This window comes from Trichosurus vulpecula, chromosome 8 (genome assembly GCF_011100635.1).
Source record: "Trichosurus vulpecula isolate mTriVul1 chromosome 8, mTriVul1.pri, whole genome shotgun sequence".
Taxonomy (NCBI): Eukaryota; Metazoa; Chordata; class Mammalia; order Diprotodontia; family Phalangeridae; genus Trichosurus; species Trichosurus vulpecula.
Window position 1 is genome coordinate 136,349,262 of NC_050580.1, and position 17,910 is coordinate 136,367,171.

Consider the following 17,910-nt stretch of genomic DNA (forward strand, 5'->3'; position numbering starts at 1 on the left):
TTGTAACAAGTTCCCTAGGAACCAAAGGGTCTGACCAATGATAGCCCACCATTCTTCTTATTGTATAACTTCCTCCTCAGCCTCTCTTTATTGACCAAGATGACCCTCTGTCCAGCCCTGGCAGCGTCTGCTCTCATCCCCTCCAGCACGGTGGAATATATTTTTCCTTTGACAAACACCCAAAGCTAGCAAGCAAGAGTTTGCACAATGATAGTTCAGGAAATCTGCTTATTTCTGACCTGTGGGAGGAATAACCAGGAAGGAAATTAAGCTGAAAAACCCCAACATGCAAATCACAAATATAAAATAGCCCTATGCAAATAGCCAGATGTCTAAAGAGTGAAACAGTAGAAGCCAGATGAGTAGAAAGCAATTCATTGCACTCATTTCGTCACCAAGTCCCTTCAAGGGAAAGGTGAGGTAGCCTGATTTAAAGATTGAGAAAAAAATGTGTTCTGGTTAAATTCTCATATGCCAAATTCACTTCACATTATGCTCTCTCACCTGTATTAGACCTTCTCTAGAAGGATCAGATGTTTTCATGATCTCTTCTATGGACCACCAGGATTTGTTCAGGTACACAGCCAAGACTGAAAAAGAAAGAAAAAGCAAAGACAAATTACATACAGGCAAATAGAGCTATCACAGAGCCATCTGAAGGAGCCAGAACCATTGGAAAGATAACTAACAAATAAATGTTCTGGTGGATTGGGTATAGGACTTAAACTTGCAACAGACCTTGGTTCAGATCCTGCCCAGACATTTACTAGCTCTGTGACTCTGGGAAAGTCATTAACCTCTTTGTGCCTCAGTTTCCACAATGGTAAAATAAGAAGAATGGAGCTCTAAGGTCCCTTCCAATTGTATGTCATGGGGAAACAAAATGAGTGGTAAATTTGTCCTGAGCACAATGACTCAATGGATTATAGCCACTCATCTGGGAAAGTAGAATCTGAGTACTTTATTGTTAAACTATGAACTCCTAGGATCTAGAATTAAAAGGGTTTCTTGACTTCATCTAGTCCAAACTCCTTACAGACAAGGAAAGTGAGACCCAGAGGGATAAAATAACTTGCCAAGGTCAAGGGGAGCTGCGGTGGAATTTGAACACAGATCCTCCGACTCCTGATCTAGTACTCTTCCCTCTATCCCACAAAGAAAGACAATTCCATCCACTTAAACATTAAGAGGCAGTGTGGTATATAGTAGAGGAAGCAGGTCTTAGGTCCTGAAGACCTATATGATCAAATGAGATAATATTTGTAAAGCACTTAACCTGTTGCCTGGTACATATCAGGAATTTAATAAATGTTTGTTCCATCCTTTCCTCTCCCGCCTACAACAATAATAACTGTGAGCAACTTGCTAAGACTACATTACAAATTAAAGGAGCTGCTGAGATCTTCCTTGGTAGAGGGGATTTTCTTATTAGAAGTTCCCTATACCAGTCAAACCAAACTATAGGTATATCCCCCCGCCAAAAAAAAAAACCCCAAAAGACAGAACTTTCAGCACCTGCGGCCTTAATAATCTGTTTCAAGAAAGCACCTAAATCACAGCACAACCCACAAAAGATACTTAACTGACACCCTGGGCAAGCCTGAGTTCTTCACTTTCATCATTATACCATCAGAGAGCAGGTTTTTATAGGGCGGGGGCTTTTTAAGTTATTTTTCAGTGCTTGGACTGAAATCTACATTTTTTTAAACTCAGTCATCACCACCAGTTGGTATTTTCTATAGTCTTTTCCTCCTCTTGCCAGCTCCACCCAGCCCCTTTGATCTTGAGTTTTTCTCAGGTGTGTCCAAGGAGATATGGGTTTCCAACTTCTCCACCCTTCCACACAGAATCTCTCCCCACCCTCACCCTTATCCCTCACACATAGGCTTCCAAGTTCTCTAAGGGAGTTGACTGCTAATAACCACAGAGAAAATACAAAGCAGATTAAAATAACAAACCAAAAGGAAAACTCCTAACACAAGAAGTCACTCTTCAATCTCCCTCCATCTTGTTTCATACTCCAGCTAACTATTCTCTAAAACTGTCCTAAACTGTTTTCTCAAAGGTCTAATTCAGCAATTGGGCAAATTAAATTGACTAAAACCTGCCACACGTCTGTCTGCTCACCTGGCCCCTTTCCTAGTGCAAGCCTTTATCACCTCTCATCTGAACTACCGTTTCCTTGCCTCAAAGTCTCTCTCTTTTCCAATTCATCTCCCACCAAGTTGCAAAAGTGATCGTTCTAATGTCTGCTTTAAGGTTTACAAAGTGTTTTACAAATCTCATTTGAGCCTCACAACAACTTTTGGGAGGTAGGTTCTAACCTTATCTCCATTTTACATTTGAAGAAACTGAGGCAGAAAGAGGTTAAGTGACTTGTCCAAGATCATACAACTAGTAAATGTCTATGGCTGGATTTGAACTCAGGTCTTCCTGACTCCAGGCCCAATGCTTTAATTCATTGTGCCACCTGTGTCACTCTCATGCTCAAGAATGTCCAGTGACTTTTTCTTGCCCCTACAATAAACAATAAAATCCTGTTAGGGATTTAAAGCTTTTCTCATTTTGTCTTCAACCTACTTTTCCAAGCTTACTACACATTAGTTCCCTTCAGACACAATATGTTCTAGCAAAACTGGCCTAGTGCTCAGACCGTATACATGACATTCCAACTCCCATCTCTTTTCCTTTGCACAAACTATCCCCATGCACAGAATGTACTCTCTCTTTACCTGTATTTCTTGGAGTCCCTAACTTCCTTCAAAATTCAGTTCAAATGCCATCTCCTCCATCAGATTTTTCCTCATCCTCCCCAGCTGCTACTTCCTACCATACTCCCTTCTACTTACTTTGATTATAATTGTATTTCCTTGAATGTGTACATTTCTCCTCAATAGAATGTAAACTCCTTGAGAACAAGGGCTGTTTCTTTTAAAACTGTATTTGTATTAATATTTTTTGCACATTTTTGTACATTTCCTGATCATCTCTTCCCCTATCCAGAGAGTTATCCCTTATACAGGATTTCCTAAAGTCTGGACATACAGGCAAAATGCATATTTTGAAATATTTGGAATATTAACAGACCATAGACCCCCTTGACTTCTTTTTCTGGGGTATGCTAAAGGAGATGATGTACTCCATGAAAATCGCAGATGCAACACACTTGATTGAACTCATAAAGAGTGAATGTGCTACAGTTGATGGCAATGTGGAGTTACTGCATCGAGTTCACATGAATCTTACAAAGCACATCAACTTTTGCATCACAAATGATGGAAAACATATTGAAGATGTAATTCATTAATATTCCGATTAAATAAAATGTTGTTGAAAATTTCATTCATTTCATTTCTTGAAAACATGCATTTTTGTCTATGTGTCCAGACTTTAGCAACACCCTATATAACTTAAAAAATCATTCAGCAAAAACCAACCAATATATCAATTTTGTGCCTGGCAGTATATAAAATATTTCACACTCATAGTCCTTTATCTTTGCAAAGGTGGGAAGGAGATGCATTTTTTTTCATGTCTTGATGGGGACTGTTTGGTCATTTAATTACATAACATTCAGTTTCTTGTTGTTTTTGTGGTTCTTTGCCTTTGCACTACAGATAGTGTGTATGTTGCTCTCATAGTTCTTACTTCACCCAGCATCCATTCATATAGGTTTTCCTATACTTCTCTGAATTCTTCATGTCCCAGCACAATAATATTCCATTATATTCACTCGTCACCCTTTGTTTAACCATTCCTCAAAAGATGGACATCTCCTTTGTTTCTGATTCTCTGCTTCTATAGAAAGTGTTGTTAAGAATGTTAATCTCCTTTGAATATGAGGCAAGTGGTGTTTCGTTTTTGTCTTTGTACACCAACTGACTAGCATAATGCATGGAACATAGTGGCAGTAGCTTGTAGATTGATTTATTGATTAGCTATGAAGCCTCATAAGAGAAACAAAGGGAAAGGCTATCTCAGGGGTGGGGAACCTGTGGTCTTGAGGCGACATGTGGCCTTCTTGGTTCTCAAGTGCGGCCCTTTGGCTGAATCTAAACTTCACATAAAATATCCTTTGTTCTGTAAAACTTGGACTCAGTCAAAAGGCTGCACCCAAGGCCCTAGAAGGCCTCATGTAGCCTCAAGGCCACAAGTTCCCCACCCCTGGTCTAGTACTGGTTGGTTCCAAGGATGAAGTGACAAGAAATGGTCTGGTGAATCCCTGTGGACAGGGGGTGCAAGGTAGAGGGGTACTGAGGCAGGTATTCATTACTCATGTTGACCTGACAGGAACATTTAGTCAGGATGTTTCTGAAGGTATCCTAAGAGTTGTCAAGCCTGACAACCACAACTCAATTCTAGTGACTCATGTGGGTACAAAAGAAGGAATCCAAAGAGTACTGCTATACATTACGAGGTCCTAGGCAAAAACCTAAAAACTTTAAGGCAAAGGCAAAATTTTCACCACTGCTGTCAGTTGAAGGTAGGGGTTTCAGAAGAGAAAGGCAGATTTAGCATGTGATTAACTGGTTAAGATGACGGTGTCTGAGAATAGCCCTTGGATTTCTAGTCCAGGACTTAAGCTATATAACTGACAAGTTTGTGGCCAGGGAAGAAGTAAATATAATGAGTTCAAAATTTAGTTTTAAAAACATATATATGTATATGTAATTAAGACTATATACATATATATGTGCATATGTAATTGTTTATATATACATGAATATAACTATAAATATATAATCTGTACATATGCGTAGTATGAGTGTTGGTGTATATATATGTGTGTGTGTGTATGTGTACATACACACACACACACACACACACATATGTGGGTGTGGGTGTGCCTAGGGACTTTCAAATGTGATCAGGAGTTTTTACACTGAAAACATAATGAAAGGAAGAAAACTGCCTACTTATATTGCCCACAAAAATGCCGAAATATATACCACAGAGGTAATTGTAGCATAGGAAGAACAGTATCAGGTAGCTAGGTTCATTGAGAAGAAAATAACCAATGAATGGGGCAGGACTAACCACATCCACCACCTTAGATGCCTATGCCTACTAAAAACATGCAGAACCCGTTTTAAACAAAATGAACGTGAGGCCTTGAAGCAAGGAAATTTACCAGTGAGGCCTACCATTTTACCAATCAATCAACAAGCATTTTTTAAGCACCGTCATAGTGCCAGGCACTGCGCTAAGCCATCATTAAGATCTGGCACGTGATTCATGATATATAGAAACAGGAGATATCTTATCCAAAAAGAACAAATTAGATAAAAGAGCAGCAACAAAGTACATACAGAAGACATAATCACATAGAGGAAACCAAAAACTGGAAAAGAAGCATGGTGAAGAACATTATGGCAAGATTAAATGGAAGGACAAGCAGAAGTAACATTATAGTGGGAGTATACTATATGCCACTAGACTAGAAAGAGAAATGGATGAATTCATAAAACCCAGAATGGTGGCATGATATCATAATGGCAGAGAACTTTACCTAAATATCTCCTGAAGCAATCTCTTCTTTAAGAAAAAAGAAAGTGGCTAATAAATTCTTGAATTCTCTTAATAAAAGCCTCATTCTTCAAAAGGTGAAAAAAAAATCAGCCAGAGGAATTGTGACTCTGGACTTGAGAAACTAGCTGTTGGAGTAGAAATGATAGGAACCTTAGGAGGAAATGACTAGCTCAGAATCTGTGATTAAAAAAAAAAATCCAGGGCATATAAAATGGACCTCAGGTCCTCTGCAGCCCCCTGTAGCTTCAGCAAGGACCATGGGAGAGTAGGAGAAAAGATGGGCAGAAAGTATAAAGAATCTATCAGTGGCACATTAAGTAATCTGAGAATAGTTACACAATGGGTGAAGTCCTCTAGGAGAAAAGAAGGTGCCATAAAAATGCTTCATTTATTAATTTTTAATTTCACCCACTGTGGTTCATAGAAGGTCTATAAAGCAATGATAATGATGATGTTTCTGTTTAATGCGAATCAATAAAAAGGTCAATTTACTAATACAATCATTTCTTTGGATAGAAAATGTATGAGATAGCATTAGTCACACACATTAATGTTACAAAATAGATTTATCTTGCTTAAAAAGTCAAATCTTACACTGTTAAGTATATACACAATGATGAAAATAAAATACAATCTTATTGAACAAATACAAAGTAAATCACACTGCAGACCACCTTTTAAATAAGGAAAAAAATGTCCTGAATAGCATTAGCACTTGGTCAATAAAGGATACCACCTAATTAAGATAAAACAGGAATAAAAATGGTTGCATTGTGCATTTTGGAAAGCTCAACACATTCAAATCAGCAAGGCCTAACAACATGAATCCTTGAGTATGGAATGAATGGGATGTTGTTATTGAGGTGTCACTAATGATTATTTTTTTAGAAGGAGGGAGCAATGCTCTCTGAAGAAAGAATACGAAGTCTAGGTTAGTTAAAGACTTATGGCAATGAGGAGAGCTGAAATCATAGCTTAAATCTCAATACAAGCTAGTTAACTTAACATATAAGAAAACTCTCTTCAGGTCACATACTACGTCCCAATTGGGTTCAATGTTTCACAAATGGGCACCATTTGTTTGAATGACGTATAGCAAGTCTATCATTATGACTAGAAAAACACCATGAACCACACATACAGGGTGTTCCTAAAGTCTAGACACATAGACAAAAATGCATATTTTCAAGAAATGAAATGAATGAAATTTTCAACAACATTTTATTTAATCAGAATATTAACAAATAACATCTTCAATATGATTTCCATCATTTGTGAGGCAAAAGTTGATGCACTTTGCAAGATTCATGTGAACTCGATGCAATAACTCCACATTTCTTATGTGTCCAGACTTTAGGAACACGCTGTATATGCCCATCTGGTAGCTAGTACATGCTGAAATTATGAAGTGATGTATTATCATGTCCACTTTTATTATTTATTTCTCCATGAATGACTGCCATTATTTATTTCTCTATGAATGACTTGGCCAAAGAGACTCAATGTGCTAAGTGCTTCAGATACAAAGAAAAACAAAAGACAATCCCTGTTCTCAAGGAGTTCACAGTCTAATAAAGGTGACAACATGAAAATAATTCTGTCCAAACAAACTATGTATAGGATAAACTGGAAATAATCAGTGGAGGGAAGGCATTGGAATTAAGGGAGACTGGAAAAGCTTCCCATAGAAGGAAGCCAGGGAAGCTAGGAAGCAGTGTTGAGAAGGATGAGAATTCCAGGCATGGGTGACAGCCAATGAAAATGCCTTGAGTTGAAAGATAGAGTGCCTTCTTTGAAGACAAAGTAAGTCAGTATCACCTTCTGCTCTTCTCACCCCAATGCTCTGGCTTATGATAGTTCAAATGCAAAGAATGACCTTCTCTCCTATCTGCCTGGCCAAATTCTGTCAGTCCTTCAAGATCCAGGTCAAATTCAACATCCTCTTCGAAGGCTTCGCCAATAATCCTAGCTGACTCCATCTCTTCCCTCCTTGACTTTCCACAGCACTTACTATTCATCAATTGGTATCAATTATATTTTAATACGGTTTTCTACTATTTTCCCTCTTTTTCATATATGTAAGTATATGAACTAGTCATATTCCACCAGATTCTAAAATACTTAAAGTCAGAGACTATGATAACAGCTAACAAACAATATTAAACACAAAAGAATTGGGTTTAAAAACCTGCTTTTGACACTAGCTGTGGTACCTCAGACAAGTCACTATGTTTCAAGGCCTGAGTTTCTCCTCATCAGAAAAATGAGGGGATTGTTCTTTCTAGGAGATCTCTAAAATCTCTTTTAGATCTGATGATTTGTGATTCCAAGAAATGGTGAAGCACAAACCTGGAAATTCTCTCTCCCTCCTCTAAGTCAACATTCGTACTCAGTGCTTTTCATATTACACTTCTACAATATACCTTGTAGTTCCACTATATCTTCTCTTATTGCCCATATTATTCTGCCTTCGGGAGAAGAGAAATCACACCAACAAAATCATGGATTCTTACCACTGAGAAATATGGAATAAGCATATGAAAAACTTGGATTAAACTCAGAGAACTGAACCAATGTTGATTAAAAAATGGAAATTAAGTCTATTGAATGATCCTATCAATAAGGTTAAAGGATTTGGGGCTATTCCTGTGAAATATATGTTATTATAAGTTAAGTACTAACCACTTGCTCTTCATCTCCAGGGGAAAAAAAAAAAAAAGAAAAATGACTGACCTGGAAAATAGATCAAGGAGAGATTATTTAAGAATTATTGAACTACCTGAAAGCCATGATCAAAAAAACAAGCATAGACAGCATATTTCAATAAATTATAAAGGAAAACTGCCCAGATAACACAGAACCAAAAGACAAAGTGTAAATTAAAAGAATTCACTGATCATCTCCTGAAAGAGATCCCAAAAACTCCCAAGAATATTACAGCCAAATTCCAGAGCTCCCAGATCAAGGAGAAAATATAAAAAACAACTAGAAAGAAACAATTAAAATACCATGGGCCAGTCAGGATCACACAAGATTTAACAGCTACCAACTTAGAGGAGTGGGAGGCTTTGAATATGATATTCCAGAAGACAAGGGAGCTTGGTTTACAATCAAGAATAACTTACCTGACAAAATCTAGTATAATCCTACAGAGGAAAAACATGGCCATTTAATGAAATAGAAGACTTTGAAGAATTCCTGATTTAAAAAAAAAAAGTGAGCTGAACAGAAAATTTGACATTCAAACAAGATTCAAGAGAAGTATAAAAAGGTAAACATGAAAGAGAAATCATAAGGAACTTAAACATATGGGAAGATGCTACATGTAACTGCTAAGAACTTTATTACTGTTATTAGAGCTGTTAGAAGCAGTCTACATAGACAGGAAGCATGGGTGTGAGTCTATTATGTTGGAATGATCTCAAAAAAAAAGAATGGAAGGCTGAGAAAGAGTGATGAACTGGGAGAAAGGGGAAGGGAGAAGAAGAATGGGAAAAATTATCTTACATAAAAGAGGGCACAAGGTAGAGTTTTTATAACAGAGGGGAAAATAGGGGGAGAGGGCAACGCTTAAAAAACGTCACTTTCATCGGAATGGCTTCAAAGAGGGAACTATATATACATATATATATATGTGTGTGTGTGTGTGTACACATACACACACACACACCCACACACACACACACACACACACACAGAGTTGGATATATAAATTCATCTTAACCAACAGAGTAGTAGAAAAGGAAGGAGCTAAGAGAAAAGGGAGGTTAAGGGGGATGGTAGATTAAAGGTGGGGATAGGGTGGGGAAAAAAGAGAAGGATAAATAAAGGGAAATACACAGTTAGCAATCATAACTGTGAATGTAAATGAGATGAAATCACCCATAAAATGGAAGCAGATAGCAAAATATATTAGAAACTAGAATGCAACAATATATAGATAATCTTCAAACAGAAAGATATACATAGAGTTAAAATAAGGGGCTAGAGCAGAATCTACTGTTTCAGCTAAAGTAAAAAAGGCAGAGGTAGCAATCAGGTTCTCAGACAAAGCAAAAGCAAAAAATATACCTAATTAAAAGGAATATTCAAGAACTATGTTGTTTTCTAAGTCAATATGAGGCCTTCAGGGATCCTAATGTGCAGTTTAATGTCCACCCTTCCCATTTCTATTTGAGTTTGATACCACTAGTCTAAATCCATGACTTTACTGGTATAAATAAATTAGATAGATGAAGTATTTATTAAGTACTTACTATGTGCTAAATATTGTACTAATCACCAAGAGATATAAAAACAGTAAAATTGATGATCCATAACTTCAAGGAGCTTACATTCTAATGGAAGAAGACTGACTGACATAAGAGTAAGCTGGAAAAGTGTGGAGTAAATAACATAGCTGGCAGTGAAGGTGTATGGCCTGAGTACTTCATGAGATGGTGGTACAGGCTAGGGATTCTTGAATCAGAAGAGAGGACTGAAGGGTGAAGGCATCTTCAGGATGAGAAGATTATTTCCAAGGAAATGAAAAATTTGGTAGAGCGAGGGATGCACTGAAGTGAACATGGCCTGGTTACCTCATGAAATAGGTGGTCCAGACTCATAAATCATAAGAGAGGGACAAAGGGCAGAGGTAGAAGTAGTGCCTACTTCCACATGAGGAAACTCCACCTACAGGTACCATCTTTGCAACCTACTGGCATTTAGTTTTTTACTACCTTGTTAAATTTACTATATACTTTTCCAAATAAATTTTACGCAACAGAAGCTCACAATTTAATATGCAATCTTGTTTTTTTTTTATCCTTTACATATTGTAATGTTTGTGACTGTTGAGTTCATAGTAAAGGAAAATATTTACAAAAATTAAATTAAATTAAAATGGAGGAACTGAAACCACAGGGGTTAAAAGACATGCCTAAGGTCACTCTAGTAGCATCAGGAGAAGGTGTGAACACAAATTCTCTGACTCTAGAGCCAGAAAAGAATTTATATAGAGTCAACTATGCGTCTGACACTGTGCCAAGCACTTTTACAAGTATTATTTCATTTGATCCTCACAATAATCCTGTGAGGTAGGTGCCACTATCATCCCCATTTTATAGTTGAGGAAACTGAGGCAGATAGGGTTAAATGACTTGCCCAGAGTTACAGAGCTACTCAGTGTCTGAGGTCAAGTCTGAACTCGAGTCTTCCTGACTCCAGGTCCAGTTCTCGGCACACTACAATGCTACCTAGCTGTCCCACCATGGCATTGTTCAATTGTACTAGCTTTTGGCTATACCAAAACTCTTCTCTCTCATGAATCGCTGTAAAAAGTCTCAAAAAAAAAAATCTAGAACAATGTTTCCATACCTCTAATTAGCTATTTTTTTTTCAATCAGGAAAAGATTATTCAGGCAACTGTGTCACTCACTCCTTGGTCCAAACTGATCTCAACCTTTTATTATGAGGTATTTTTTGCCTTTTTTCCCCCAAAGAATCAATAAATATTTTTATCTAACTAGCCTAGCCAGCTCAGCAAACTTCTTTCTTTTTTCAATCTACCTCTGATGTGAGACTCCTTAAAAGAGCAAAAACGTTTTTTTTTTACCCCCACTGGATATTTAAAAAACATACTAAGACAAAACAGAAGAGTTTTTGAACAGTTATTCAGTGATAGCCGGTTTCAGAGACTAGCTGCCTACAAAGAGAAAAACTAAAAAAGAAACCAGTGACTGCCTCTTTGTACAGAAGCAGTGACTAGACTTTGTAATATGATAGATCAAATTAGGTTTTCAAATTATTGACATCCCTATGATACTAATGCCTGAGTCAGTCACCATGGCAATCCTGCTTCCCCACAATTTGCAGGGCTCAGCATTCACCAGAGGCCCCATCTCAGGAAAGTTGACATAGTCACCACTATGTTGACTCTCTTTCCCAATCCCTCAGCACCATGGAGAATGAGATTCACCAATTTAGCAGGCCACAACTGGAAGGAAGCCAACTGTTCCTCCATAGTATCTTCTTTTCTATTTGTTTCATGAGTTTGATTTGTCTCCCTAACTAGATTAAAAGCTCTCTGTGGACAGATGCCATGTTTATGGCTCTTCTGAACATTCTTAGCATGAAGCACGGGGCTAGAAACATAGTAAGTGCTCAAGAAATAAGACCACAGGATTTAGAGCTAAACGGGAACCCCAAAAATCATTTCAGTCCAACCCTTCATTTTATGTGTCACCCAGAAGTAAGCAGCACAATCCAGATCCAAACCTACATTCTCTGACTCCAAATCCAATGTGTTCTCTCTCTCTCCTACCTTACTGATCAGTTCACCCCTTGCCTCAACTATAAGACTTGCCCAAAACAAAAGCTGCTGCTGCTCCATGACAAATTTGAGAACTATGTAGTTACAAAAAAAAAAAAAAAGAAAAGAAAAAAGAACAGAGCTAAAACAAAAGTGACATGACATCTTCCCAAAAGCAAAATACACATAGGGAAGAAAACTGAAAACTTCTGGCAGAGGACAGCACATAAACACATTCCAAGGAATTGCATGACTTTTATGCAACATTTACTAAGCTATTCAATAATTTAAGGGGAGGGGAAAAATACGCCAGTTGACATAGCAACTGTCACATCAAATTACTCGGGCTACCATTTCTATACAGATGTCTTCCTTAAAGGAAAACACTTTCCCAGATACCAAGTGAACTTATGTACCTCTCTGCCATGATGCCAAGAAACATCTGTTTTACAATGCTTATATCCGTTTCATTGTATTATTGAGGCCTTTTTTTCTTCTTGCAAAGCAGGATTTTTCACAAGTTCCTGCAAGCCTAGGTTTCAACCAAACAAATTTATATTTGCCTACTCACTCTCACCCTCCCTTTACCAAGTGATATAATATGTTGTGGGGAGCTGAAGAAAAGACGATGCCTTGTTCCAGAGGTGCTGATAATAGCTGTGGTGCAGCTCCTAAAAAGAAGCTGTAATGTAAGATGCTCTAAATTGTTATTCAGAGTGTTACGGTGATACCACAAAGAGACTCAAAAGGTAGTGAGTATCAAGAATGGCTGCCTCTAAGTAAGCTACAAGGACAACTTTTCAGATTTAACTTCTAAATCACAGAGTTGGAAGGAATCCCAGGGGTCATCGTGGACCCTCTACCCAGACAGGAATCCCCTCTAATACATTCCCCAACACGTATATTTGCTTAAACACCACTAAGGAAGAATTTATTACTTCCCAAAAGCAGCCCAGTTATAAAGGTTTCCCTCACCCTCAGTCTAAATCTGCCTCTTTCCAATTTCTACCCATTTGTCATAGTTCTGCCTAATAATGATACTGATAACAATAATTTTAATAATAAGGTTTGCAAACTTCTATACAAAGACCTCCGAGAGTTTAGCAGGTGTAAACCTAGGTGTAAACTTTCTCCCACATGGCAGTATCTTGTATTTAAAGACAATTATAATATCCCCCTCCCCAGTCTTCTTTTCTCCAGACTAAACATCTCTAATTCCTTCAATTCACTGATCTTGAAATACTTCATCATCCTGGTTGTTTTTGGATACCCTCAAAGTTATCAATATAATTCTCAAAATCAGGTGCTCAAGACTAAACAGAATACTCCAGAGTAAAGTGGAACCCTCCTTTCCCTCTTTATATGACCTAAGCTCACCTTAGCATTTTAGCACACTGTTCAATCATTTAAGGCTTATAGTTCACTAAAATCCATTACCCTCACTTTACAGTCGGGGAAACTGAGAGGGGGGGTGGGGGGGGAGGTTAGATGACTTGCTCAGGATCACAAAGCCAGTAAATGTCTGAGGTCACATTTGAATTCAGGGCTTCCTGACTCTGGGCCCAGAACTCTATCCTCACTGAAGTAGCTAAACTAGATAAGCAAATGGTTCACAAACTCTTTGGTCTCAGGTCTTCTTTATACTATTAAAAATTATGGAGAGCCCTAAAGGACTTTTACATATATGTATTTACCATATTAGGAATTTAAAATGATAAGATTTAAAAAGATATATTTGTTAATTAATTTTAAAATAATATAATCCCTTTGTACATCCACATGAGCAATATGATTTTTTTTTTTACAAAAAATAACTATATTTCCCCCAAAAGTGGTAAGGAGAATAGCACTGTTTTTACATATTTTTGTAGATCTCTAATGTCTGGCTTAAGAGAATACAGCTCATATCTGCTTATACATTTAAACTATTGTGATATATCATTTTGATTGAAGTGTATGAGGAAAATCTGGCCTCACACAGATATGTAGTTGGGAAAAGGGTTGAGTATTTTAATACCAAAATAATGTCTTGGCATTTTTATGAAAATAGTTATGACTTCACAGACTTTCTTCTGAAAAGGTCCCAGGGATCTCGAGAGGCAAGGTGAGAATTGTTGGAATAAATGATTTCTAAGGTCCCTTCCAGCTCTACCATTCTATGTAAATAAGCAAGTAATAGAAAATGTAATGGAAAGAACATTGGTTTTTTGGAGTTAGAAAATCTAGTCTCAAATCCTACCTTTATCTATGTGCCCTTGGACAAGTTATTTATCTTTGTGGGTGGGGGAGGAGGAGAGGGAGAGCTCAGTTCCTAAACTTAAGAAACTGGACTAGAAGATGACCCCGATGGTTCTGTCTAGGCCTGAATCCTATGATTCTATGATCCTATTCAAGCTGAATGTCTACTATATCACTAGAAATTATTTTTTAGAAATTATAAGGCATTCATCCTGCATCCACCAAAAGTCAATGATGAAAATAGGGGCGGAGACAGCATGGCATAATGGATAAAGAAATGTCCTTTTAGCCAGCAAGACCTCCATTCTGCCATATATTGGCTAAGTGATCTTGGACAAGCACCTTATCCTGTCAAAGCCTCAGGGCTTTGAAAAATAAGGTAATAATAGCCCCAACTTCATAGGTTTGCAGTGAGGATAAGATTAGATAATACATGCATAGTGTTTTACGAACTTAAATATGCTATATGAATATTATCTAGTATTTTTTAATACAATAGGGCAAACAATTATAATCATAATTTTTTTCAATATAGTAAAACCTCCTTAACTGGGAATCTACCAATTTAGTATTTATAATGAATTATCATTCATTCTAGACTAAACAGAAGTTTATTATTACATTATCCAGGGGGGAAAAAAGTCTGCTAAGCATTTTAATAAAATCAACAAAACTGTATGAGGCATGTTTAACCTATTAAGACAATAAACTCAATTTAAGGAGGTCAGTACATTAATTGCTCACATAGCAAGAGACACTGCTAATTACAGAGGAGGCACAGTGTTAGGGGTTCAGCTGGATTTCTGCTTGGAGATACTTTGTTGGTAGTTACTTTGGTGCCTAAAAATTATAGTACCGGAAATTCTTTACAAAATGTTATTTAATTGGGGATTTTACTAATCTAATATAACCTTTCTCACCCCAAATTAGGCTGAATTAGTGAATGTGAATTAGAAGTTTGTCATCTTGTTTAACATCCTCATCCTGACAGAACGAAGTCTGACTAACCCGCTCTATATAAATGTAATTGCTTCTGGTCTAGGGATCTACGTGACATCTAGTGCCTGATGATGGAAGTAGTGGTATCTGTAGTTGTGTCCTAGCTCTCAAACAGAAATTCAGCCATTTTTGCCAATTCCCCCAAATACCCAATTATAACTTTCATTCCTCTCTGGAAACTGGGTGGTATATACTAGGTACAAGAATATGCTACCCCTTCCCATACCACACCCCTCTAAGGCATGCTCCCTCAATATGCCAGTCAATATGCCACATGGAAGGTTGACACAGGACTGCTTAAAGGCATGCATGATGGAGGGGCCACCCACGGGCCCCCAACACCTCAATTCAGAGTATGCAGAAATAGCCTCTGATGGAGCTGGGCAAATTAAAAGGGCAAGTAAAGGCCAGGGATGAGCCCAGGTTCCACTCTGTGATGTCTCTGCCACCACAGTGCCTCGCTGGAGTACTAGAACAGAAAAAAACAGCCCAAGGCCCAACACAAAAGACGGAGTACTAGACCTGAAGCATTAGCCTTTGAGGCATAAGTATCTTCATCTATAAAACAAGGGAGTGGAAACAATTATCTGTCAGGTCCCTTTTAGCTCTAATTTTCTGTGATTCTGAAAGGTTTTCCCCCTTTCAAATCAAAGGATCGAATGAGATAATATTTGTAAATCTCTTAGCACAGCACCTGGCACAGAGTTACCTGTCTTCCGTCCTTGTCCCTTCCCCTTCCTCTTCCTTTCACTTCCCATTTTCTAACGGGGTCACTGAAGCAGCCAACCCACCAATCACACCACCCCCACCCTCCAGCTTCACCGAACTAGTTCCTAACACTTGCCCGTAAAAATCATTATCGCAAGAGAGTCTAGCTGACCCCCTCACAAAGTTGCAATCATGCCACCCCTGTAACCCCCAGCACCCCAATGCCAGTCAGGAAGAAGGCAAAGCAGCTGCACAGTAGTTTTTATAACTGTTTTAAGTTTGGCCTGGCTGTAGTTGTCATTTCAGGCCTACAACTTGCGTGTTTTTACCAGGGGAAAAATATTTTTTGATTCCCTGCTTGTTTTCCAACAGGGTACATGACGTATAATTACCAAAAACTGTAAATAAATTAACAGCCATTTGAAGTGTGAGTGTTATACTTGGTCACGAAAAAAGAGTTCTAGAAGCTAGTTGTTGGTCTGAAGGCTTTAAACAGGGAATCGTGTTTGTTTGACCTTGCTTTTTGATTTTTATTTCTGATACATCTTAGCTCTGCATGTACATTCCCACGGTCTCCATTGTTCTGCTTTTCTCCCATGCAGTTAGCTAATAAGCATTTATTTAGCAAAAGAACCATGTAAATAAAGAGCCCTTCGGTGGACATTATAGTGAAATAGAAAAGATTTAGGAGGCATGATCCCTGAGTTTATAATCTAGTCAAGATCAAACGTGCACATGAACATTGTAAACAATGAATGAACAAGGATGAAACAGTACCTTACAAACTGAACACTTAAGAATGAGAAAATGTGGAGGAAGGAACTGAGGAGCATGGAGGGTGACTAATCTGGGAAGGCTTCCAAAACGATATAATTTTAACTTAAGTCATCAAAGTTGGACAGGGGCTTTGTAAAGCAGAGGGGCAGAACTTTCAAAGAGGAAAGGTACATAACTCCGATCCACAAGGAAAAAATTTTTCCGTTTAATATTTCAATTTAACTTAATTTATTCCAATAAACGCTTACGTACAACCCATAGGGTGTTGGATATCTCTACAGAACTTATAGAAAGGCTTGGACAAAAATTACATAGGATGAGAAGGTATGGCTAGAGAGTAATGTGTAGCAATAGAAGGAATACTCGGAGCGATGAGATCTTGGCTCCATGACAGCATGGCATTAATAGAGCACCATACTCAGTCCAGTGGAACTTCTTACAACCTTACAACAAACCTGGACTTCTCTAACATGATTTTTCATCTACTCTGTATCTATTTCATATATATACCTGCTCATTTACATGTCATCTTCATTAGACTGTAAGTTCCCTGAGGGCAAGGACTGTTTTTGCTTTCTCTTTATATCCGCAGCACTCGGGACAATGCCTGGCATATAGGAAGCACTTAATAAATGTTCATTGTTTTTCCTGTTCTAATCCTTAGGGTTCAAAACTACTTCCTGCATAGATAAAACTGCCTTTCCCTGGTTAGCTTTCTGACTCTCATTACATTCCAGTTCAATCTTATAACTCTCCAATCCCTGGCCGCCTCTATTATCTTCTTTCACTGAGCCCACTGGAAATGCCTCCACCAGTGAGCGAGCATTTATTAAGCACCTACTATGTTCCAGGCACACACAGACACAGATATTCACGCATATGCAAATTGTTAACAAAGTTCCTCACATTATAGAGTTCTCTTCTTATACTCTCTCCAACTTGTCACTCACTGAAACTTGGCTTTCTCCTAAAGATACCTCCTCCCTTGCCACCCCTCTTCAATCAATCAATCAGTAAGTATTTATTAGTGATGGTACTCTTCTCATTCTTTCAATACTCAGGGCCAATAAGAGTCAGCTCCCCACTAGCACTTTCATTCTCTCCCTACCCCAGTCCTCTACACAGAGGACCCTGGGTCTATTTCTTTTCATTTCTCTCTATATAATCTCTATCTGGGTGATTTTACCCAGTCTCATGAGTTTATTTTTATATTAATGACTCCTGTATGTATGTTTGTATGTATGCATATATGTATGTGTGTGTGCATGTATCTCCACCCTGATCTTTCTCATGAACTCTAGCATCACATTACTAGCTCTCTGCTAGATATCTCTACTTGAATAGCCCTCTAGTATCTCAAAATCAACATG

General features: G+C 38.0%; 1 protein-coding gene across 1 annotated transcript in view; it reads right to left on the minus strand.

Moving 5' to 3' along the window:
- FAM169B (family with sequence similarity 169 member B) overlaps positions 1-17,910 on the minus strand; it is a 102,104-nt gene that overhangs the window by 24,461 nt on the left and 59,733 nt on the right. The window contains 1 exon segment of the mRNA XM_036736574.1: positions 505-590. Within this exon segment, the coding sequence (XP_036592469.1) occupies positions 505-590 (86 nt within the window).